Source organism: Lemur catta, chromosome 18 (assembly GCF_020740605.2).
Source record: "Lemur catta isolate mLemCat1 chromosome 18, mLemCat1.pri, whole genome shotgun sequence".
NCBI lineage: Eukaryota > Metazoa > Chordata > Mammalia > Primates > Lemuridae > Lemur > Lemur catta.
The window spans coordinates 24,290,828-24,317,674 of NC_059145.1; the positions used below are offsets into that span (position 1 = coordinate 24,290,828).

Consider the following 26,847-nt stretch of genomic DNA (forward strand, 5'->3'; position numbering starts at 1 on the left):
AGTTAATTAGGAAGCCATAAATCTTTGCAATCTGATATGACATTGAATTTTAAACTAGAAGAACACTTAATCACATGCAAAATAATTCTCTGGCTAAAAGCGAGGAGGGAAGGAGAGGCGATTGTGGGTGGAAGACCTTGGGCAGGCACAGTGAGCAGTCTTGGAAGGCAGGAGAAGTGTTGGAAGGGTGGAAGAGAAGGAATAAGGCCTTCTAGGCTGGATGGTCAAGCAGAAGACAGTAAAGAAATTGTTCAGAGTGGAAAAAAGTAGAATGGTAAGCAAGACCGTCAGCCACATAAGAAGGGGCCAAATCGTGGAGACGAAAAAAAAACTATGTCTCTTCTGTGACCATGGTTGTCCTGAAGCAGTTCATTTAGAGCCATCCATCAAGCAGCAGTAGTGAGGACAGTAGTGGCAGTGGTGGCATTAGCAGTGGCCAGCAGTTATTGAACTTCTTTGTTTCAAGCTCTTGTACTTTTTTGTGGATTATCATACTTTAAGGCATTATTATTATTTTGCAGCCAAGGAAAGGAGGCATATAAGAGGTTCATAACTTACCCAAGGCCACAGAGCTAGTACGTGTAAAGCTGATACGTTGATCCCAGGCAGTTTTACCCCATATTCCACATACTTAAACACTTCCCTGTATTACCTCAGAGCAGGAAGTAGCTGCAGAGAGCAGCAGTTCTGAGCAGCATCATCCTACATTTTAGGAGGGACATTGATAACTGGGGTCCATCCAAAGGAGGATAATTGGGATGATAAAGAGCCCTGAGTCCCTGTGAACAGAAATAGAGATGTCAGGAAGATAATCAGGTTTGTGAGAGAAACTGATAAATTGGGCTTCAGATCCTCCCCTTTCCTTCCCTTCACCAGGCACAATAGGCTGAATTCTCGAACCACTGTATATTATAGAGATTGAGGAATTACCTTGAAATGTTTAAGTGAATTACAGAAATATTCCAGGTACATGGAACTATTTTTACCAGTGACAAAAGAGTTCCTAAAAGATGACATTCACTGGTCTTTTCTGAACAAGGCATCATTTGCTTTTATATTCCACTGTAGCAACCCTTGAAGTTTGAGTACCCAGAATACAAAATCATGGTACCTATCCATTTCCGCAGTTTTGATTTTCCACCAAACACATGTGGTCCTTTAGAGACTTCATGAAGTAGAGGAACAAGAGAAGTGGTGCTTGATTAGTGTTAGTGTTAGTCCTGTTATTGGTCAGGGCCTAAACAACAGAAATGCAGCATTTCTTTTGTTCTAGAACCCTGGCTATCGGAAGGTATGCCACCATTTTAATAACGGTGTTTCAGGAACAAGACACACTTCACTAAAAGAAGACATCCATTCTAAGATGGCTTCTGATATAAGAAATGTTAAAATGTCTAAAAGGCTTTTATCTTAGAATAGAGGAAATGAGAAGGAAGTTCTGCCCCTGTCTTTACAAAACCTCAGAGGGAAGGGATAAGAAACTACCAGGCAAACACTGGCAAAGACAACATGATCTGTGGGTATCTGGGCTGTAAGAGGCAAGGGAGGGATGAGGAAGATGGAATATCAGGCTAGGCATAGAAAGGGCCAAAATGAAGTTAGTGGATGTTAGGAGAAGGAAATTCCAGTGTTTGGTGTCCACAGCCTGGGGGTTGGGGACTGCAGCCTTAGGGTACACCTGTTACCCATCCGCAGATAAGACCAAATCAACCTTGGCAGCTCAGTCCAAGGAAACCTATCCTCTTCAACCTAATGTGTTTCCAGAGGCACTGGCCACATTGTTCTACCTTCCATTCTCAGATCTGGAAGCTTCAGCCTCATGTGATGGGTGTCCTAGCCTTATGATTATTGACCATGGCTCTTGGTATAGCTGAAGAAGCGTATGTAGTATAAATGCTCTGTCTCTCAGCTGCACACCCTTTAATAAGGTGCACAGACAATAAAAAGTCCATGGTCATCTCCCTGTAGTCATTGTCATAAGAAAATGGTTAAGTACCTATTAAATTGGAGCTTTATGATTTACAAGGAGATATTCTTAGTTGAGCTATGCCTTTGAAATCGCTCACTCTAGATCAAGTTCACTACTGGATTATAAAATTAGTAAAGGCAGAGATTATGGCTTTCTGGTCACCAACTTCCTCTCTCCCTACATCTCAACACAGTGATACACGTATTGTAGGATCTTAGTAAACTTCTGTTGAATGTTCTTTCCTTTAATATTTGTTATACTTTATTGCTTCCTCAAAGCTGTTCAGGGTATTAAAAAAACACCCAAGTTTTGAAGCTTAGTCTCTGAGAGTCAGATAGAGCTGACAGCCGCTCACTTCTGCTTTTTGCATTTACTTTCTTCATTTGAGCAAACTTCTCCCTACCTTGAAGAAATGTACTACACACTTTTAGACTGATTAATGCGCAAATCTTCTTTGCTTTTATTCTAAGAAGTGGAAAGCCTTCTCATTGAAATAGTCAACTCAACATAATCTGAAATAGACTTTTGAAAAGTCAATTTCAATATATGTAACCTAAACTTTTGTACCCCCATAATATGCTGAAATAAAAAAATAAAATCATAAATAAAATTTTAAAAAGTCAATTTTAATTATTTTTCCAGCCCATTTTATGCCAAAAGATACAATTCTGTTCTCCTGACAGTGTATTTATAGTCTAAACTCTTCTCAATCTTCCTTTATTCATAAAAGCCAAGTTCAACCTAGATATGTAGTGGTAAGTGACAAACATGAGTTTCTACACCCAATTCTCCCAATGAATACTACGTTTTCATCTTTCCTTGTTGCAGTAGCAAACAGTTTACATAAACATATGGTACAATAAAAGCAGCAGCCTGGTGCTACTAATGGTCCTCACCATGATTGACACGTGTCACTTGATTATACATTCAATACGTTTGTGCAGGGGTGTTTGGCCAGGATTTCCTGAACAGGTGATGCAATTGAGGCCATGAGAGATGAAGAGATGTTGCCAAGGTCCAATGCCTAATTCAGAGGAGAGTAAAGACTGGAACCCAAGTCTCCCACCTACAGCTAGTGAAATGTTTTATGTCCTTGTTTCTTTGCTTGCTTATTTGTTTTGTTTCCCACCCTATCCTGCATTTGTGCTTAATAATATTCCTCCCTCCCTCATACTTCCTTTTTTACTCTTTCTCTCACCTCCCCTGAAGCCAGAGATGAAAATTTTAATTTGCCAATATACAGTCACATTTGTTTTTAGGAAACATTGTTCTAGACTATTATCTTTCTCATTTACTACTAGTGTGGTACACTGCACTGTTACAAAAGACAATCACAAGCAGTTTCCAAGTCAGAACATTTTGGTAAGGTCAGTCCATTACCTTACATGTTTTCTAGAAGAGGTACCCCAGTTGTGACAAATGCCTGGTCTTATACTGGATTGCAAGTCACCTCCCATTAAATTCAATTCCATTTTCTTTTTTCTACTCCACAGCATTTTTCTCATTTTTTCATCTGATTTTAGGATGGCAAGCATGTATTTTATGCCTTGCAAATGAACTGGTGTCTGGGCAGTAATAATAGTAAATCAAGCTAATTGGCTGTAGCTGCCCTTGTCAGTGTCTACAGCTTCCCCATGAATCCTAATACATGCCAGTCGGTTCTCTTCATGAAGCAATCAAACCATCCTTGCCTTCTCCACAGTTTTGGTGATGTCTCCCTCCACCTCTTCCTAAGCATATTAAAGAGAAAGTGCCTCTGTGGAATATTGCATGGTTCAGCAGCTTTTAATCGTCTCATCTGATCATGCAATGTGGCATTCCAAATTTTTTTCCACCTCATCAGTTATCCTATTTTCTTCTCATGCTTGACTCTTATCCACTCTGTGGAGCATATCACTAACAGTTTTTAAATCATAAATTAGTTCAACACTTCTCTGGAGAAGACTTATTTTTGACAAGGAACAGGAAATTGCATATCATACTGTCATAAATTGGAGATCAACTCAAGATAAATTCCTCTTCTAATTAACATTTGAGACAAAATACTCCTAATAGGAGACTTTAAAAAGACAGTCACTAAGATTTGAGTTAAAATTATTTTCTCTGGTTTGATTTGAGTTAAACTTATTGTTTCCTCTGGCCTTACCAGCTATATTTAAGCATAGTTGTAAGAAAACCTTCCCAGAAAAAGGACCATATTTTTTTATTAATATTGTGATTCATGGTGTCAGCTGCATTTCTCAGAGCCAGAGTCAGACGGTTGGACAGAGTCATTCACATGTAGTTTGTAGGCTAAGTTCTTACACACCTTCCTAATAAGGAGAAATGTGTCTTCTCAAAGGTAAATTGAAAGGAGTAGAAAATCTCTATCAGAAGAAACTAAGATAACCCCTGACCTAGTGTTCTCAGTGGGATGTGGTAGGATATCTCTTCAGGAAATTAAAGATGTGATTTAGAGTTATTTTAATTTGATTTGTTCTTCTAAAGAGGCTATCAGTATAAAATCAATTCCTTTGTAAACTTAACTGGTTTAAGTAGCATGCCAGCTTCATCTCATGACAGTGCTGAGGTCAGCAGCTCCTTGGTCCCTGGGCCCAGCACAATGCCTGACACATAGTGCTTAATGCTGGGGGACGGATACTGAGTGATTATGCTTTTGCAATATCAGGAGGCAAACAACCTGGAAGGCACTCTTAAGTGACAAGCCATAGTACCTTGTCTCTGAGGTCGTGTGCAGACCTTTTTTTTTTCTTTACCCATGAATTGCCATAGAAAACACACAACTAGTTCAAAGGTTACACTGAAAACATTTCTTACAATATTCATTTATTTATCTTTATTCCCCAGGAGGTAGTTCTCTCTCAATGTGTTTTATTGTCCCTGAGTTCTAGGGTGGGTCCAGGTCATTGTGCCTGTCCAGTGAGGAGCAGGTAAAGGCAGTGAGTGGATGCCCCACCTCTATGGACGCAGCGATTAACCAGGATGATGTGGGCTCCAGGAAAAGAGGTCAGAGCAGCAGGCAGGGCTCAGGGGCTTTAAGGAAGTCTACCCCCACCTCCTGGTCCTCACCTGTCCTCCCCTGGCTAGGAAGGGAGGGATCTTATGTTTAGCTTTAGGAACTAACTATATTTGTGTCAGAGAAAGGAATGGTGATACGTGGTAGCTGTCATCAGTGAATGCCAGCACTGTCTCGTGAATAGGAAGTCACCTTGCTGTTCATCAGAACAGCTTGTATAACGGTTGAAGCTCTTGTAGTTAGAGAAACATATGTTCACATCCTTGTCTTTCCACTAAATAGCTGGTGATCCTTGCAAGCTGCGTCACCTCTCTGAGCCCTAGTATTCCTGTTTCTAAAGCTAGGGGTAATAAATCATAGCTCACAGGAGTTTACTAAGGGTTGAATGACTTATTTATCAAGTAAACAGTGTGTAGCAATAATTACTAACAGTTAGTGAGTACTTACCATTTGCCAGGTACTGGGCTTAGTGCTTTACTATAGTTATCTCATTTAATCCTGGCCTCAGCCCTGCAAGGTAGATGCTATTGTTATCCCCATTTTAAGGATAAAGAAACTGAGGCCTAAAGAAGTTAACTGATTCACACAGCTAGTAAGTGATAGAGTCAGTGCTTTTGGTTCAGAGGTCAAAATCAGAACTCAGAGGCAGGATCATGTGTTACTTATCTTTGTATCTTGCCTCCTCTTTTTGGCCTCAGGAATCAGAACAGTATTTTGTTGTTGTGTTGGATGAGGTCCCCCAACATAAAGATCAAAGAATAGCTTTTAAGCAATTAAAGCCCCAACAATGGTATGGGCCTCTTTGCAAAGGAAGGAGCTCTCTGTCTTTGAAAAGGTTCAAACTGTGGCTGGCTGACCCCTAAGGTCCTGCCTACCTCTAAGATTTTCTAGTTCATTAATCTCCGAAGCATGCCCATGTTACATAAGGTGCCTTTCTCTGCTGGAGGAGGGAGGAAAGAGTACACATCTGTGGATTATGAGTTAAATTGTTCAACCTTCACTCTTACAAGGTAAAATGTCGTCAGAATCCTACCGACTACTATTGTCTTAGTTTTACTAAAGAATCAGACTTTCATTTCAACTCCTATTTTTAGTTTTGAGAAACTGGTTCAGTTCCTTGTTAAAAAGTTTTGGAAACATCATGTTGTACCATTATTAAGAAATGTATTTTATAATATGCATGTAGTGCTAGATGAATTTATATGAATTATTCCATGTTTGAGCAGGAAACATTTGGTACTTGTTCTGCATAAAATTGTTTAAGGGAAGGGAAATACAAATGTGTACTTTTTCCATCCCTTCTCAAAACCCTTGGCCTTGTCTAGGCAGCTAACAGTGATGACTGCCCTGAAAATGAGATTACTGTGGCACTTCCTAGGTATTCTAGATCTTTAATTATTTCTAATGGGTTGTTAAATGAAACATTTATGGGAAAGTTTACAATTATACCAAGTATCCTGAAAATTTGCGCTTGCATTGGTGAGGCATCAAGCAGTATAGTATATGGTAATACTATTTTTTTTCTATAGACAAGAATTCTCCTTGCTCCTATTTTTCATGACTCATCCTTTCTTAACTCATCTTTCTTATCCTTTGAAACTTCCTCTTCAGAGAATCAAAAATGCTTTCTTCATCATCTTTTTTCTCCAATTCACATGAGCTCCACTTTTAAGTGGAAGAAATAATGTTGGTTTTTCCATAGGGACTGATTATAAATTCCTTCTCCATGCTGAATTACACTGGCCTCTAGTGGATACCTGTCACAGTTATATTTCATATTGATCTTGCCTTAACTCACTTATTGTAACAGTAAACCACATATTTTAATAATTTTTAGTAATCCATTAATATATTAAGCAGTACAATCAGAATTCTCAGGGGTGTGAAGTAGGTTTCATCATGAAATTGATTAAACTTTATGCAGATAGTCCTATACTTAGCAATGTGCTTAACAAATTTAAATTATTTCCTGTAATTTCTTAAGATGGAATTGTGATGTTAATCCTCAGTTCTTCCCATTAAATATACGCTGTAGTTAGAGACTTAAGGCATATCTAACAGACCATTTTAGAAATCAACCCAATTTACTCTTTTCAGGGAAATAGTATACTAATGTGATATCAAATCTCTCATATTCCCTGTACAAGGTCTTCATTAAAAAAGAAGAAGAAAGCTAGCACATTCCAAAGCAGTATCATTATAGTATCATTTTTCTACATACAAAATTTAAGAAAATCATCCTATTAAAAAATGTAAATCGGTGTCACTCTCTAGTCATTGCATTTTGTCTCAATACTACAAAGGATTAGTTTCAATTCTAATATGCGATCAGTAAATAGTAAAAGTATATTTGTGTTTATTCAGTGATCTGCCATAAATTCGGTTGCTAAATATATTCTACTGAACAAGCTACTTCACCCTTATTGAAAAGAACTCTGCCCACCAATGAACCAGCAATTTAACCTTGAATGACCTCTGGTTTTTGTTTACGGGTTGGTTCTGCCTCAGGGTCTTTCACGAATTTGCAGCTAAAAACTAAGCCAGGTTTACTGTCTTTTCGAGATTTGATTGACTAGCGCTGGAGGACCCACCTCCAAGATGACTCACTCTCATGGCAGTTGGCAGGAGGCCTCAGTTCCTTGCTAGATGGACTCTCTTGAGGGTCCCAATGTCATGGCACTTGGGTTCCCCAGCGTGGGTGATCTGAGAGAGAGCAGAAAGGAAGAACCTTTAGAAACCTGGTCTCAGAAGTTACACACCATCACTTTTACCATATTCTGTTCATTAGAAATGAATCACTAAGTCCAGCCCGTGCTCCAGAGGAGGAAAAGTAAGCTCTACTTCTTGATAGGAACATTGAGGATTTTGTGGAGATATTTTAAAACCACCACCAAAGGAGATCTTCACGGGAGAATTTGTCCGAAGTTTAAAGAATGTATTAGATTTGGATGTATAGAAAGGACATTTCACGCTGTGCCAAGAACTTGAGCCAAGCACACCAATAGGTGACTGAAGGTGTTATAGTGAACGAGTGTAAGGCAAACCGTATGATACGGTAGATCTGGAGTCAGGTGAGGGTCTACACTTACCAAATGTGTGACTTTGGGAGTCAGCTGTGTCTCTATAAAATACGAAAAGCAATCACTTTCCTCATAGGGTTGTGGTGAGATATCAGTAAGTTAGCACATATAATACTTAGAAAAGCATCTGGTGTTTCGTAAGTGTTAGCCAATGGTTTTGGCCTTAATAGTATTGTTACCATATGTGGATCCATGTTTTATAATTCTTCAGTCCTTTCTTCTCTAGCCTAAGAAATCCTGCTTGGATCGCCTCTCCAAACTTGCTTGTTTGTCTTCTGTCTTTATCACTTTTTTCTGCATTCCTTCATTCACACATGCAGCCGTTTTCCACCAGAATATTTCACTACGTGCAGAAATTTTCAAATCCCTTGAGGGAGAGGGAAAATCAGAAAACTGGAGAAGGTGGTGACAGCATCAGGAAAGATGTGTCCTGGTTTGGAAAACACCCTCCAGGATTTTGGTGTGTCTGGCTAGTGTGGCAGCTGCAAAGGTTAAGCACTGAGGACAGATGTGGCTCTTGGGTACATTTGTGTAGCTAGATGACATTGGCAGATCACACTGTGTAGCAGATATGGGTGTTACAGGAAACATCACCTCGTCAAGGCAAACAAGAAATGGGCGACAAACTCAGCTGGTCTTGCACAACCCAGAAGACTATCCCAAGGTTTCTGGACTGAGAATTACAGACCATAGTATTCAGGGTAATCTTAAAAATAAAAAGGAAGCTTTTCAAGACCTTTATAAATATATTTCTGTTAACCCAAGAAGCTTCTATTTGGTAGGACACAAAACAGGCATTAAATAGATTCAATACTACTTTTTGTATCTAGCATATAGGGAAATAAATAAACTGTGCTAAGGGACAGCGTGAGGAGGTAGATGAGGAAGGCTCTGCAAACAGGGACTCTTGTCTACACGTTTCACAGAATAAAGGGCAGTGACAGAGTAGAGAAGAGCAAAGGAAGCTCTAGCACATTGGGAAGGTAAAAGCTTGTCTAGGTTGTGGATTCAGGTACTGTGTGTGCGTGTCTGTCCTTACCAGGTGCTCCCGGCTTCCTGGAAAAGCCGTGTAGAATCCAAGAGCTTCTGTTTCCTTCCCCTTCCCCTTGGTTTTTCTTGGTTGTTAAGCCATCCTATTCATACTCCCTGTGAATATATTTTGTGATTGACTGTTAACAGCTCAATGACAAAGTTTATTTGCTTAGCAAAACAGAAGAATGTGGCTTTTGCCATAACTGTGAGGTGACTACTTGCAGCCAGGTCACTGGCGGTTCGTAGGAGTTAAACATCATCTTTTGTTAGAGGTTGTATTAATAGACCTGTGTTTTTACTCATTAACCCTCTTCTTGGGTTTGTCTCCATGTTACCTGTGTTCCGCCTTTCCACAGACTGGGAGGCCACCTGGGGGTTCAGCCGTACTGAGCCCATCTTTCATTATGCTGAAAGTGAGGATTGCAAGTCACCTCCTAGATGGGCCTTCCTTAGTTTTGTTTCTGGCTAATAAACTAAATGAAGCCATTTCAGTGCTGAGAAGCTTGTTTCCACCTGACAGGCTATCATCTGTCATTTATAATGGACGAGACCCAAGATAATAAAGCATTCCGCTTGTTTTCCTTTTTCAGCCTTTAATTTGAGTGTAGATCCGGACAGTTAATGAGCAATCATTTCAGATTCTTAGGTGTTAGCCATCTCCCAAAAAGAACCAGGGAAAGAAGGATTTGATAACACTCATTTAAGGGTTTATGCGGAGAATGTTCAGATTTATTTTACTTCTATTTTATTGTGTAACTCATGACCGCAGATAGGTTGTAGCGAGGGGAAAATGGAACAAAAAACTAACCTTCCAGTTCTAGAAGGTTGAATGGATTTTCCCAAGTTCAAGCCACACTGGTCACAATAGAATGTTATCAGTCTTAAAGGAAACAGTGACTCACTCAACTCATGGTATATGAAGGAGAGTTAATTTTGTAAAAGACTGAAAGGAGGGTGCATGTGGGGAGTACAGGAACCTCAGGGTAGCTGCCTGGGGTCTCTTGTGTTCCTAAGCTGAAGGAAAGAGAGGAGGAGGTAGTTACTTGACCAGAAGACAAAGTCCTGGAATGAAAACTTTCTTGAAATGCTCAGGGTACGTTCTGTGAAAGAAATACCCACCCAAGATGACCTTGCTGGGAGGGACTTGGGGGAATAAACACCCACAAATTCCCTCACTTCCTGCCAGGTCTCCCCAGATGCCAGGTAGGAAATGAGCCCATTGATCTGGTCTCTGTAGTCAGACTCCCAGGGCCCAGAGGTCGGGTAAGAGTGGAGAAGACCTGGAAAGGAACCTAAGAGATCTACGGCACAGATAGGTCCCAGATAATGATGTTTTGAAGGTCTACTGAACATGTGCCTTAGAGAATAGAATATTCTGGAATCCTTTTGTAAAAGGAGTCTGGCAGCTGGAAAACTCTTTGAGGTCCACAAAAGTTTCACCATGGATGGGAAAAGGTGTGGCCAATCAATAATTTAGACACTTTGAAGTGGAAAGAGTTTTGTTAAATTTCATTCTTAGCTGGCTGTGTTGCCAATGTAGTTTGTAATTTGCTCCAGACATGCTATACTGACATTTACTGAACAGCTAAATAAATAGATCAGACTTCCACACAAACGATTACAGCAAGGTTAGACAGTGATATCAGTAATTTTAGAATATTGTCTATAGTTGAGGGTGTTTTTTGGTGACAGTGTTAGCTGTTGCTGCTGGTTGACATAGAATGAATTCTATAAGATGCCTCTCCTCCTGATATTAAATATTACCTGGCACCAGTCCTGCCTGCCCAGGCATTTCAGAGGAGCCCTAATTCAAATAGGATGTTGATTTTTTATAATTGCAAATGTTGGAATGGGTAACTTTCCTAGAGCGTTATTTTTTTTTCTCTTCATTTAACTTAATTTAAATTTTTAATGCTAATGAATATTATCAGCAGTTACAATTTTGGAGTTTAAGAATTTACGTATGGGGTTTGGCATCGAAGTCATTTTATTGGGATGAACAATTGGGTAAATGAATTGAGAACTTGTTTTTTCAAAGAAATTTGGCAGTGCATTGATTTTTACAAATATTCTAGTGAGATTTGTAATGAGTAAAACATACATATGTGTTTTTTAAATTATTGTACCTAAAACAATTTTAATGTAAATTTTAGTCCATAAGAAACAGCTTAGATCTAGGCTTTGTAGGAGGGGAAAAAAAAGAAATAGCTTGTATCTTACTGAGATCTCAGCTGGAAGCTTATATTTTTACTTTTCCCAGTCAGATATTTATCCACTGTGGTTTTGATATGAATCTTTGTCAACCCTTTATTTTTCCAGAAAACCAAATGATCAAACAGGTTTATTTGAGCAGATGCATAGTGTCACAGAATCATTATATTCCACCTTCATTTTGCATTAGACTTGTTATTTACAGAAACAGTGGGTTTTGCCATTAACTAAATTTGTCTTTCTTTCTCTCTGGTGTGAAGTGTGAATCTGTGTGGTCCTAAGTTTTGGCTCTGTCTGCTTAGCTAATTTTTAATTGATGTGATTCGTGAAAAAGAAGAAACCACCTATAGAAACATTTTTTTTTCTTTCCTGTAGAGACAGTTATCCTACAGAGACCATTATGTTGCAACAATAGATGGATAGACATCCTGTTTATAGATTAACAAATGGGTCCTTCACCAAGTTGCCAGTTTTATGGGTGTTCTCTATATTAATTCTCCAGCTAATGATGATGGAATATACATATTTACATTTATCATGTTGACATAAGTCTGAGACGATTTGACGAAATACTGCTCAGAAAGAAGGTGCCAATAAATATGCTTAATCTGCACCAATGTGGCTCCCATCACAAATAAAATATAGATACTATATTATGAGCGATGAGTATCCTGCCTTGAAAGCAATTATCTGTTAAGCTGTGAAGGCAGTTTTGTAACCAAAATATTTCTTAACAGTCAATTCTAATAGCTAATTTTTTGAGTAAGAATTGTATACCTCTTTTTTTTAAGCCTTTTGATGCCTCTTGGTGAAATGGTAAGACCAAAATCTCTTTGCTCTATTGTTTTTTTTTTAGCTTCAGATGTCTCCTTGGCCAAATTATACATTACAGTAGCTTTTGCAGGAGCTATTTTAAATACACAGCACTCAAAAAAGAACCTTGCATTTGCCATTCTAAATGTCCAAGTGGCTTTTGTAATCATGGTAATGGTTCTGATTCTCAGTTCAAAAGAATACGGGAAATGTCTCTATAAAAGATAAAAAACATGTTTGTGCTGTTTCCCCATACCTCTGTACTCTTTAGTCCTTCTAACTCCTTGTCTTCTGTACCTGCTTATAATGCCAATTAATATTTCCATCTTCAGATTTTCCCTTCTCCTAGAAAACTTGTTAATATCTGACTTAACCACTATGACTGTGTTTGCTGGCAACTGGGGAAGCATTTGTATGCCACCCTCAGCCTGCCCAGGACATTTGTGGTTGCTGTTTTTGATTGTGAAAGTTGCCTACTTTTGCAAATCTATAAATTTGACTTACATAGTGAAATGATTAGCATCTCTGTGGAGAAGGACCCTGGATCCTTGTGCCAACTAACCACAAATGGCACAGCTCCTGGACACCTTTCTTGACAGCTCTCTGCAGATCAAATTTCCAACCCATTGACTCTTGCAGAAAATGACTAAATTAGGGCGTTATAAGTTAGAACACACATGGTCTGCTAAAGCTCACTTAAGCTAGAATCCAAATTACTTGACCAGAAGATGATTTTTTTCAGGGAGCATTACTTAGGTCTACTGCTTCATAGAATATACCTTTGGAAAACTTTGACTTAAGGACACAGATCCTCGTTTGGGGAGGAAATACGGCTTTATGATTTATTTGGTACGGTATTCACAGTGTTTTTTAAGCTGTTAAAATAAACCAGTATTCATAATAGAAGATGGTGCCTGGATCCTCTCTAGAGCTGAAAGTCTATATTTAACTTTTATGGTTTAAATACACCTAAATATACATAATTGATGAGATCATTGGTAATTATGCTGGGTGTGAATTGTATTTCCTTACTGCCTCACATATTCTCTGTGAAAGTCATTAAAGGAGGGACAGAGCTGATAGACTACACCTTAAGTTGCAGTTATCAAACTATGTATTATGTAACTCCAAAGTTAGGTAAACAAATATATAATGTGCTTGCTTCGACTCCTACTCTTTCCTCTACATGCACAGCAGGCGTTGTTAACAGGTCAAAGATTTCCCTGACAGAACCAAGGCGTGTCCTCATCATCATTCTCAACATGGCACTGCAAATAGCCATGTACAAAGAGCAGAGTTACCGTTCCTTCCATTGACCATTCTACCACCTGATATCTAAAGTCTGTATTGATGATGATGTCTCTCTGTTGGAATTTTCATGAGCACCAATACAAATAGTAAGAGTAGCAAAGGGGTAAATTTCAGTGTGTCGGAAAGGAGAAGGGGGCTTGTCCGTCTGCAGAGAGGGGGTCTTGTTAGGGACATCTGTTTCAGTTCAGGACAAAGTCTGGGGTTTGAAGGTTAAGACCCACTATTTTGCCATCATTATTAGTCCCCCGCCCCATCTACGTAGAGATTGCAAACTATAAGCTCTGGACAACAATTTTACCAGTAAGCAGGAAATATCTTGGGTTATAAAGAACCAAAAGCCATTGATCCATAAAACTACAGAATATATCTTACCTCTGATCAATTTTCATTGAGCAATGAGATTTGAAAGCAAGACATCCTCAGGCACCAGAATATAGGACTCAGGAGCATATCCTTGAAGTTTAGAAATAGGACCAGAATAGAGGTGGGACTCTTGACTAATCTTGGCAGTCACTGGTTGTAGAGAGGACTGCTGGAGGGAGTACAAGGAGCATGGCCTCTGAAGTAAGACTGACCTGGTTCACATCCTGACTCTGTTACTTGGTAGCTGTGTGACCTTGAGCAAGCTACTTAAGCTCTTTCAGTCTCAGTTTATTTACCAGGGAAGGTTGTAGTACATCACTCCTAGCACCTAGGAACATTAACGCTCAGTAAATCTTAATCCTCCATACAATCTTACTTACTCAAGTGAGGAAAAAATTACAGGATGGAAGTAGGGTGAAGAATTTAGGAAGAAGAGAGTAGACAGATAAAGGACAGACCCATTTCCCCAGGCTCACCCCGGCTGTTCTCATAGGTTGGGCTGAGTGGAAACTTGGTTCCCAGAGCATTCATCCATCAGATATCATTTCCATGCTCTCAGTTTAGAAAAGTTAGAATCAAATGTTTGGTTTATCTTGATTGATGACTTAAAAATGCTGACATGTTGTTTAGTATTAAGGGTGATGTTTAAGATATTTCTTTTTGATTCTGAGATTTTTAGGCTAGATCATGAACTTACTAAATTTATTTTTTTTTTACTTGGGAGAAATTAGAAGGGCAGAGTGAGAGGGTGTTTTTCAGGGCATTCTCTTTTTCACATGTCATTTGTAGCTATTTTGGTGGTATATGAGTTGCCTTAACCCAAGGAGGCTAGCATTTGAAATTATGCAAAAGAAAATAATTTCAAACTTCAAGAACAGACTACAGGTAGAAAAGTAAGCCTGAGCCGCTCCTGGGAATTTCAGCGAAAGGCAAATCTAGTCCCAGTTGAACTGATCTGTTGGTTTATTTGTAAGATTACAACAAAGTCCAAGATTGAATTCCTCACCTGAATCACTTCCTTATTGACTGAATCCGTTTAGACTCCCCTCTAATTTAGCGGAGTATTTTTATTAAAGCCAGGCATACAAACATCAATTATCCAAGCTGCATCTAATTTCCTTCACCATTTATTTTCCTTCGTTGGCTGCCAATGGATTAGAAGACATGATTAGAATTCATCAGGAAAATAAAAACAACAGCAGAGAAGAGAAAAACAGTTCCGCAAAAACAGATGCTTAAACAAGAGCAACAGCATTCAGAATTAAAATAACTTGTGATTTTTAAAAAAGTCCTTATCTTGACTAATGTAAACATGCTTGCTTGATTTTTATCAACCTAATGCCCACTGCAGTGGGACTAAATTAGCATTTGAAATTGAAATAGGCAGAGACAAAACCCAGTATTCACACTTATTGTGCTTCATATATATGCTACAGTATATTCTAAATGCAGTACAGTGCTTAACCGTTTGCAATAACCCCTGAAAAATGGCTGGCTTATTGCAGAAGTCTGTTTGTTCACTTCCAAACAATGTCAGGGAGAGAAAAAGAATAAAGCAAAGGCATTCATTTTATGAACTTGTGAAAGGTACAGGTTTTGTTTTAAAGGAGTGATATTAAAGTTGGAATGGACACATTTATGTAATTGGCCACCATTACAGCCTGGGTACCTTATGTTGTCAGCAATGGCCAAGAAAATCGTGCCACAAAGAAAGAAAACTTAAAATCTGAAAAGTGCTATCAAAAATATATCAGATGACAGAAAGAAGGAGGGGGTAGTAGTGTGCTTGAGTAAATTTGGAGAGAAATGAACCAAATCACCTCTATGTCAGTGGTTAGCAAACTATGGCTTATGCGCCAAATTTGACCCACCACTTGTTTTCGTAAGGTTTTACTGGAATACTGCCATGCTCATTCATTAGCATATTGTTTGTCTATCACTGCTTTCATGCCAAAGCAACAGGGTTGAGTGCTTGTGACAGAGACTAGCCCACAAAAACCTAAAATACATACTAACTAACTGTTAATGGAATAGTTTGCCTGCTGCTGGCGTATGTCATTGGCTCCCCTAAGATTGCCTAGCGATTCCAGACCGACCTGCGTGTGCTGTGGTGAAACAGACGATGGTTTGAACTGTGACTGCTTAATAGCTAGGAGACCTTAAACTCTGAGCCTCAGTTTATCCATAAAATGAAGGTAAAAAAAAGTGTATCTTATAAGTTTAATGTAAATGCATTGTGGTTGCTAAATAAACGATAGCTCCCTTCCTGACCACTCTGAAGTCTGTGTAGGTATCTTGAAACCAAAGCCTTCTCACACTCATTCTCATGGTGTTTGCTCTGTGAGATTCCCTTAATCTACGTGGCTTCTTCCTGAGTGTTCTTCAGACTCTAGCTTAAGTGGCTCTGCCTACGCAGGACCTCCCTAAGCACCCAGTCAAAGGTAGTAGGTCCTGTGCCGCTATTCCGATCATATCCAGTGTTTTATCTCCCCTTCCTAGCTATTATCATGGTTTAGTAATTTTAGATGTAGAACATTTTTGTCTGATTTTAAAATTTTTCTCGCCAGCTTAACTACTGACCACACTCAGTGGTTAAAAGCGTAGCTAGTAAAGAGTAGGCTCTCAAGAATATCTTTAATATAGTGAATAAACAACTCATCTTTTATTGAGCAGTCTGGCATTGTTTGCATTTTGTTAAAGGGTGTCAGGATAATGTTGAAGAAAAAGAACTGAATTTTTGAGTTTGACACATACTGGCTGCATAGTTTGGCATAAGTTGTTTTTACCTCTCTGAGTCTTAGTTTTCTTATCTGTAAAATGGGGTAGGTTATTGTCCTCAAGGTACAGGGGCATTTAAAAAAGTAAAATAAATAAATAAATAAAATAGGGTAGGTAATGCCTCTCTCACAAGTTTATGGTAGAATCATCTGTGCTAATAAATGAGAAAATACTAAGCACCATATGTATTTTAGGGCCTTCAATAGATTTGCTGACTCTGAAGGACATTTGACAGATCCTCACCTCAGTTTTCTTACCTTTTAAATGAGGATAATAATTATACCCACCTCATACAATACTCATGTGTTAAAAGTGTTAATACATGTGAAATAATTACAATACTGAATACCACCTGCTAAATGCTTAGAAATGTTAGTTATATTTGTAGTTATTATTGATATATCAGGTCTTAAAGATTATGGACACTTTTACCGGAAAGGTGTACATTTAGACAAAATATTATAGATAGTTGCACAGAAGTCACAATTCACCTGAAACTGGTGCTCCCATCTGTATGCGTATGCTCTGTGTTACCACTGTCTGCCTTTGAGGCCATGTCCTATGGGAGTAGTAGAGTCATAGGAATTATCTAAAATTATCCCAAAAAAATGTTCTGTGTATGAATTCATCTGACTAGGGTTTCCTTGTGTTCATCAGATACTCAAAAGGATCTATCTTCCAAAAAAGGTTTTTTTAGTACTGATTTTTGTTGGTTTGTTTATTTGGGGGGTGGGGGTGAAAACGAGCTTGATAAATAACAAAGGCTATGGCTTTTCTTCTTTTGAATTTTAGTTTTCAGTTTTAATTGTGGATTAAAATCTGCAGCCAGAGTGTGTTTTGCAAAGCCAAACACACAGAGACATTTGAAAACCCTGCATTTGTTCTGCTGGACCACCTGCACAGCTGCCAGAGGCTGCCCCAGAGGCTGCCCACACGCACCTTGGGGGCAGCTGTCTGGGGTCCTGGGCTCTGTATCTGGCACCTCGACTGCCTCATTAGATGATCTTTACTTTTGTGAAACAGTAAATAGCAACTGTCATGATTCACACCCGAGAATTTGAAAAAAGTCTGTGTTCCCAAAAGTACTTAGGGATCTTCTGGGAGAGCATCTGGGTACTTAAATAGACCTGGAGCTGACTTTTTTTTTTTTTTTTTTTTAATTTTCTTTGCTAGGAAAAAAAAAAAGACAATTAAAAGTTGCTATTGGTGTTGTCATGGAACAACAGTTAGTGGTTATAAAATGAATGAACATGTGAGGCACACATTGAAAATTTGACATGCTTTGTAAACACTAAATAATAATAATGCTGTCACGAGGCTTTCATTTTTAAACTGTCTTAATTTCATTCTCAGTTTGAGATTGCAGATTACAGTAGTTAATTATAGAAATTGGCCCAGAGTGAAACCTTAAATCAGATTTTCCATTAAAGTGCATCACTGCAGCAAATTGCTTTATAGTCAGAGAGAAGGCAAGAACGGCATAATCTCTGATTGAGTGGGGTCTTCACCACCCCCGGTGGTGATTTTCCTCTTGTTGCTCTGTGGTATATCGTGTGGCCTAAACAATCCCACTTCCCTGAGCTAAGCAGCCTGTGTGCTTCTGTTGCTCTTACAGAAATCCTAAATGCTTTGGTCAAACTCTCTTTCTCCTCCCCTTTCCCTTTCTTGTGGCTTGATTTTCTTGCTCTCCTTTTTGTGTTCCCTCTCCCTCCCTCTCTCCCTCCCTCTCTCTCTCTCTCTCTCTTTCTCCCTCCCTCCCTCTCTCTCTCTCTCTCTTTCTCCTTCCCCTGCACTCTCTCATACTCCCTCTGTCACTGCCTCTTGCTTGCTTGTCATGTTTCTCTCTCTCTCTCTCTCTCACATTCTCACATAGTTGCTTTATATTTCTCATTCTCTCCCATGCACTTGCTTTTCTCTTTGTCCCTCTCCTGTGACTTCCCCTCTATTTCTCAGGGAGGCTGCTTCCAAGACTTGCCATCACTCCATTGTGAAAAAAGGAGGAGTAAAAGGCACCAAGTTCCCATCCCTGGCCTCTAGAACCAGCCACTCTCAGCCTCACCTGTGTATTCCTGAGTTACTTCCCCATTCAGCCACTCGTTCCTCCACGAACTAAGTTGGGTGACATTTCTGCCTTTCTCCTGGCTGCTTCCTTTATCTGTCTCAGATCCTGCTGTTTGTCTACTAGAAAGCCTCTCTCATCGCAGCAGCCTGCATCACTGCCCCTGTCCTGGCCTTGACCGCATGAAGCATCTGTACACCCTGTATTGTAATTGTCGTTTTACTGGTCTGGCTCTCCGACTATTCTTTGAATTCTTTGAGGGGAGTAATGATGTCTTATTCTTCTCCCTATTGCAAGCACTTTACTCTGTACCCGGTACAAGGGAAATGATCAAGTAGCTATTGAAATTAATTTAGTTCATTCATTCTTTAAACTATTATTTCTTAGATGATTATTGCCATGTCATGGATTATGCTAGCGGCTGATGATAAAAAGATGGGAAAAAATACATAATCTTTGTTTTAGAGGAGCACAAAGATGACCCACACAAGGGAGGAGGGAGAGAGGAGAATAAACCACACTGGAGACCAAAACGGTCCATTTCTTAGTAAGTCTGACAAAGCCAGTTATTCCTCTGCAGTTGAAAAAGAGGGCTTTTCCTTGGGTTCAGCACCAGCTGAAGTACGTGGCTTACTTTCAGGTATAAGTTGATGTGTAAAGAATATCTATTTTCATTGTTGCTCTCTAATTAAATACAGTGAGAGACTCATGGGAACTGATGCCCACCAAGGCAGCACCGACCGGCTTCAGAGCCTGTTTGACTCCGACACGCTCATCCACTGAGTAGAATCGAATCACTAGGTCACAAGCATCTTCCTTCCTTCTCATCGCCCCTCTACCTGCTTAGATGAGTTCACAGAAGTTTATCATATGTACTATAATACTCTATAGAACGATCAGACAGTTTTAGATGAATCAAACAGAGTGATTCACTCAAACTTGGTGAGAGACAGGAAAGCTTCTCCGAGAAGCTGACATCTGAATTTATCCTTAAAGAATATGCAGGTTGGGACCAGATTGGCAGAGGTGTGCGGGTGCCAATGTGTGCTTTACTTGAAAGCCTGGTTCTTCTACACAAACCTTACTGAGAGCCCCAGTAGTTCCTGAGTTTCTGTACAGGACCCTGTGGAGTCATTATTGCCCTTGAATGTTTTTCTTCCATTGTTCTGGCAAGTTCCTCTCCGTCCCACAGTTATTTGGAAACTGCTGCTGTACCAAGCCTCAATGCTAACAGCATTTAATGGCTGTCATTAGAAAGCAAGCTTCTGCTTACCAGTCAGCCTGCTGTGAATGGTAATGGGAGATTTCTTTTTTGGGAGTAGCCCTAGTCTCTAATTGGTTTGAAAAATATTGCTCATTTATTTTATTCTTAAGATACTATTGAACTTCAATAAGTTCACGTTCCCGTTATGTTTGAATTTGACATAGCTGCAGTCTACTGAAAAAGGTTTTCTTGCTTGCTGCCTAGGTAACCTGCCCACTTTCATCATTACTTGCTGAATAAATACATGTGTAAATATTCATTAAGTACATTTAAAGCCATGTGTTAAACATGTCACGTGTATTATCTCATTTAGGCCTTTCAACAACCTTATGGACTAGGTGCTACTATTATTCCCATTCTGCAGATGAGGAAACCATGTTCAAGAGAGGTTATGTACCCTGCCCAGGGTCCCAGCTCTAGCAACTGGCATGAATGAACAAAGTCAGCAGGCAACCTAGGGAGCTGACCTGGAGCCTGATCACTGCTACATGTCAGCTATGTGACCTTGGGACACATCACCTAAATGCTCCCAATGGCTTTGTCAGCTACAGCCAACCCTCACCTTACTTAATGAATAGGATTCTGGGAAGAATCAAAATGAAAAATGAGGATTCATGTAAATGGCACTTTCTAAACAGTTAAATGCTATACAAATGTAAGCTATTCTTTTCTCATATGTTTTGTGTAGTTAATTTAGCATATTGAAATAACGGGATTTAAAAATGGCATGCAGCATATACATATATGCTTAGCAATTAGTGTAGCATAATTTAATTGTGATTCTATTGTTAGAATTTTGATGCCTCCAGCTTGATGAATAGCCATTTTCTGTGGGTGTTATCAATTAATCTAGGTAATGAATTCTCTTCATTATCTCGTTCTTCATGTTAATTATACAGGATTTTCTTATGCCTATTTATCAAGTCAGGACAAGTACAACTTTTTTGGCCCACATGCCTTTGAATATGGAATATGTACAAACAAGTTAAAATGATGGGTTTAAATTAGCATTTCTGAAATATTCCAGTCAGTGGTTTGACTTTTCCTTACGTTGCCACTTGTGTTATGAGCTTGCATCTCTTTATGTTAGGAGACTTTTTTTTTAAAAATAAAAAAGATTGTTACCTAAGATTATTAAACTAACTCTGAATTTTAAGACTATACCCCTAGCATATCAAAGAAGTATTAAGCAAGCACAGAAAAGTTTGAATCTTTACCTATTAATATTAGACAATAAATAGTAAGTTCCTAGCCTTGAAATATTGCATGAGGCACAATGACACATACAAATTTAATTGTAAATCATGGAGAAAAAAACATAAGTACATGAAATTTTAAGTGACACTACTCATAAAAAGGACAACAATATTTTTAAAAAACAGAAGACAGTATATAATAAATAGACAAAGGAATGCTAACCAAATTCATTTTCAGTTCAGAAGAGTGATGGATGATACAATGTGATTAATATGGTAATGTTATATAGTGATATATATAGTGCAGATGCCAACACAGTGTTATTATTACTGTTATTATTACTATACTGTTACTATGAAAATAGTTTTACCTTTAATTGACTTTTCATATAGTTCTGAATATTATTCTTTAGTACTACACTAAAAGTCTATATATTCATTATTAAATATTAACTTTCTTAATTTGTTCTGGGCCTTTTTTGTATTTTATGCTCTGTGTAAAAAAAACAAAAACAAAAAACCCCAAGGAGTCTTATTTTATTGTCTCTTATTTAACCAGTTTTTTTTCTTTCTTTCTTTCTTTCTTTCTTTCTTTCTTTCTTTCTTTCTTTCTTTCTTTCTTTCTTTCTTTCTTTCTTTCTTTCTTTCTTTCTTTCTTTCTTTCTTTCTTTCTTTCTTTCTTTCTTTCTTTCTTTCTTTCTTCTTTCCTTCCTTCCTTCCTTCCTTCCTTCCTTCCTTCCTTCCTTCCTTCCTTCCTTCCTTCCTTCCTTCCTTCCTTCCTTCCTTCCTTCCTTCCTTCCTTCCTTCCTTCTTTCTTTCTTTCTTTCTTTCTTTCTTTTTTTTTTTTTTTTGACAGGGTCTCACTCTGTCACCCAGGCTAGAGTACAGTGGCATCATCATAGTTCACTGCAACCTCAAACTCCTGGGCTCAAGTGATCCTCCTGCCCCAGCCACCCCAATAGCTGGGATTACAGGCGTTTGCCACCACACCGAGCTATTTTTATTTTTTGTAGAAACAGGGTCTCGCTATTGCCTAGGCTGACTCCTGGGCTCAAGTGATCCTCCCAACTCAGCCTCCCAAAGTGCTAGGATTCCAGGTGTGAGCTACTGCAGCTGGCCAGCCAGTTATTTTTGAGACTGTTGGCTATCAGCATTTTGATGGGTAACTCTCTATTTTTGATTTCAGGTTGAAGCGATCCTTGTCAATATTTTTGGTGGTATCGTCAACTGTGCCATCATCGCCAATGGGATCACCAAAGCCTGCCGGGAGCTAGAACTCAAGGTGCCCCTGGTGGTCCGGCTTGAAGGTGAGTCGTGAGTCACGGTAAATTTCCACTGCGCCAGTATACCTTCTCTAAGGTCAGGTGACCAGCATGCTCTGGATTCACAAACTTCCTGAGATAATATAAGGAAACACTGGATTGAACAAGATGAAACAAACGCAGTACAACAAGACTTCTCTGGGCCTCTAACAGGCTAATACAGATTGCAGCCATCCAAAGATGGCAGGTGTTATGATTCTCCAGATTTTTCCAAATGTATTCTAGAACGGAAGTCCTTTTGTTATGAATTTTTTCATGAGATTAGTGTTCAGGGAGAAACATTCTGAGAAATGCTGCTCTAAGAATTACTCATCATGGGAGAGCAACTGTTCTCAAACTTTTTGATCTGAGGACCCCAAAGAGCTTTTGTTTATTTGGGATTATATCTGTCAATATTTATTAATTGATTTAATTGATAAATTGATAACAGAAATTACTTGGGATTTTAAAAAGTATTTACATAATTCATTTTTTAAAATCATCAATTTTTATTTTTATGTTATCTACGTGTGTGTGTGTGTGTGTGTGTGTGTGTGTGTATTTTTTTTTTTTTTTTTTTAAAGATACACAGTCTTGCTCTGTTGCCCAGGCTACAGTACAGTGGCATGGTCATAGCTCACTGCCACTGCAACCGCAAATTCCTGGGCTCAAGCAGTCCTACCACCTCAGCCTCTTGAGTAGCTGGGACTACAGGTGCATGTTACCAGGCCTGGCTAATATATTTTACATTTTTATACTATATATTTTACATATATGCATTATAGATTTTATGGAAAGTAACTTTTTTTAAATTTTAGTAAGAACAGTGGCATTGTTTTACAGTTTTGCAAATCCCTTTCTTAACTAGCTCAATATCTATTTCTGCATATAATCTGTTAAAATATGTTGTTTTGATTGAAGTATATGAAGAAAATCTGGCCTCACAGAGATATGTATTTGGAAATGGGAGGATATAGTTCTGAATATTCTTTGGTACTACACTAAAAGTCTATATAGGTAATGATTTCTTTATTAAAGATTAGTTTTCAGGTAGAATCTGAAACTATCGTGATGAACTTTTCATACTCTTTTATATTAAAATCCATTCATCTGTCTTGAACATTAAATGGGTTTTACCCATGCATGATTCATAATATCATGCACTGATCATTTGGAAAATTTTCGGTTATGCAAATCTTCCAAAGGTTGGCCCATTTCGATATACAATATGAAAAAATTCACATTTGTTAATATCACCACCATTCTCATCAGAAAAGCTTTGTATTAGGAAGCTGTCAAGTTCACAGGATGGGTGTAAGTTTTCCAGAATTTGAATTTCACTTTATAGTACACATGTTATTGTCAACCACCAGTCAGTTTTCCTTGATGTGACAGATCTACTTCACTCATTTTTGAGACAATGTCTGCCCGATAACCAAGTCTGAACAATCCTAGTATGGTAGTGTTTATTCCAGGAAGAACTAGTGTTCCATGGAGAAGTGAGTAGTTTAGCTTGATACTCAGACAATTGTGCGAATGGTTTTTCCTCAGAGCAACCATCACAGTTAAGGATGCAGCAGAAGTGCTTTTTGTGTACTTCCCATATGGTCACAAAAAGTATTAAAAACACATGCACTCAGGGTTTGAGATTTAATAAAATTGAAATATATATAATAAAATTAAAATATATATATTTATATATGTAAATAAATATATATATCTTACCATTCATCAAAGACATTTGAAACTAGCAATTTTTTACTGTGAGTGTGTGGTTCTAAAAGTAAAAAGATTACTGGTACAGTTTAGTGCCACGGCCTTGATTCCATGCTAACATGCCAGCAGTTTTGCCCGCCATTACTTCCGCCCTGTCAGTGCAGACACAACACAGCATTACTATTACTGCCATGATTACCACTGCTGTTACTATGAAAATAGTTTTTACCTTAAGCACCTCCCTCCCATCCCCCGCCGGTTCTGCAGGCCACACTTTGAGAACCACTGTAGTAGAGGAGCAAAAACAGACACCGTACTGTGAGAACTATCCAGAAGTCCTGCCCACTTCATTCACAGGTTCAGATTACAATAACCAAGCAGCCCCCTGGAGTCGATGTCTACAGTATCATTTGGGGGACAGCTCAGTTTCCCCAAGCTCTAGGCTGGAGCTGTACTTCCCTGGAAACCTGCTTCTCCTCGAGATAAAGTCCAAGGATATTTTGACCCTGCTGTGTGTCCCTGTCCTTTAGAGTCAAGAGTCCAGAACAGCTGCAGCCTATTTTTGTCTATATTTGCTTCTTTCTTTATATCTTTTTCTTCTCTCAATCTCTGCCCCTCTCTTTCTCTCTCCTTCCTGAGGTGGTCTGCCTCACAAGCTTAGATCTGCACAACATGGATTAGATAGAAATAATGATCACAAAGGAAAAATGAAAACAGCAGATGCTCCAGTTGGCAAAGCTTAATGTGGACATTAAGACATATCAATGAATTAAATCTTCTTAGAAGTGTAAATGCAACATAACTGATCCCAATAAAAATAATAAAAGCAAAATATTATAATTGGCAAAGCTATAATGAAAAAATTGATCAAAGAGTTAATGAGTGCATCAGGATGGGTATATTTCTGATTAAAACGTTGATATCAGACTGTTTATAGGGTCAAAGTGTCCAGAGACCCTCAGATTGTATAATAAAAGTCAGATCTCCTGTTCTAAAGTGGGAGCAGGTCTCTATCAGCAAATCGTACTATTGTCTGTCACTCAGAAGTAACTAGAAATGAGTGTGTGCTATAGTGGACTCATTCTCTCTAGTGATCTTCCCTGTGCAGAGAACCATAATTATTAGTTATTTGTACATAGAAAAGACAGTTACCCCACATATAATTTTTTCCAAATAAAAGAAGCTCTTCTTTTATTTTCACACTATGCTTGCTATTCCAGAAGAATTAAATGATCCCTGTAATACCCAGATGATACATGTTGAAATATGTAAGATACCACATCCAACATTATCTCCCTTATAATCTCTGTTGATTGTATCAGAGGTGTGTCTGAGATACTAGGAAGAAGCTTTGAAAGTTCTAAGTTTGTTAAATGATCAGATTTGCATCTCTTAAATAAATGTATTTCCAAGGTATGTGCCTCTGGTGTTTTAATTAGTTAATTAATGTAGTAATAAATACTATATGGAGGTCCTTGAGCTTTAGACATTAAGAAGGATAAACAGAAATGTAAAAAATATCCCAGATAATTAGGAAAATAAAACAAAAAAGAAAAAATTAACAATATAAGACAAATCTATAAAATGGTACCAAGTGTTTGCCATAATAGGACTTGTTTCTGTCTTCATGGTGGTAGCCAACTGGGGATCCCAGACAGCCACCAGCCTGGTTTGCTGAATCTTTGGAAACATTCATGACCTCACAACGTCTGCTATATCATGGGGAATTGAATTTGATGGCTCAAGGCGAGCTCAAAGAGGACATTGTCCCCCAAATTTATGTAGGCTAAAAATCGCCATGGTGGCCTTTCTTTGACACTATCCTCCTTTCACCATTACAGCCCAGTCCTGTAATAAGCACCTGGGATCTTTATCAAGAGAGAAAAAGCAGGAGAGCTTTTGACATTTCTGGAGTCCTAGCTGGCGTTCTTTTCTTCCTCTTGTGGGAATTGGCATCATGTGTGACAAATGTCCTTAGATAGATACAGGCTGTCACACTCAGCATGATAATATGAAGGATACTCACCAATATCCATATGTGTGATTTCTGGGATATTAGCCCCACACCAAGGCAAGACCTACCCCAAGATTGTATTGGCCCTCTGTAATAAGCAAGGGAAAGGTGAAGCATTCTGTTCTAAATGTACCATTGGCAGTGATCATAGGTAACAAAAGGCAGAAATTTGGAAAAGGTATTATCCATAAAGGCCGCATGAAGGGAAATAAGTGCAAACCACGCCTGTCCTCGTTACTCTAAGGAAGCACAGACTCCTAAAAGTACGTGTCCCTTAAGCTCAGTGCCTGTCGTAGCTCTGCTTACTTTCATTGGCATGCCCCATTTTTTAAACTTACTCAGTATTGACTGTTATAGTAGATTTAGAGATATGAGTTAGCAAAGAAATAGTATAAAAGGAGAATTTCCAAGTTGAGCCTGGAAGGATATGTAAGATTCGAATCATTAGAAAGGAAGGAGGAGGGAGCAGAGGATCAGAAGTCGGTTATCAAGTAAGTCATCTTCCATTCTTAATAGTTGGTACTGGGATCGTAACACACGTAAAATCTGAAACCCAGGACCTGGGTAGATCAGAAGGCTGTCCTAGAGAGAATAGTGGCTTTCCAACAATATGTTATGGCTGAAAGAACAGAGTGGGAAAATAAAGTTAGTAGCCAGAGTCAACGACATTAGGTAGAATCGAAAACCCAGGCAGAATTGCCATACAGAGGTACGGTGGGGTGGA

At 38.7% G+C, this 26,847-nt stretch overlaps 1 protein-coding gene across 1 annotated transcript in view; it reads left to right on the forward strand.

The window, feature by feature from the left end:
• The window catches only part of SUCLG2 (succinate-CoA ligase GDP-forming subunit beta), a 257,611-nt gene that overhangs the window by 215,548 nt on the left and 15,216 nt on the right, over positions 1 to 26,847 (forward strand). Inside the window, exon 10 of the mRNA XM_045530945.1 lies at positions 22,279 to 22,399. Coding sequence (XP_045386901.1) covers positions 22,279 to 22,399 — 121 coding nt within the window. The remainder of the gene's footprint in view (positions 1 to 22,278; positions 22,400 to 26,847) is intronic.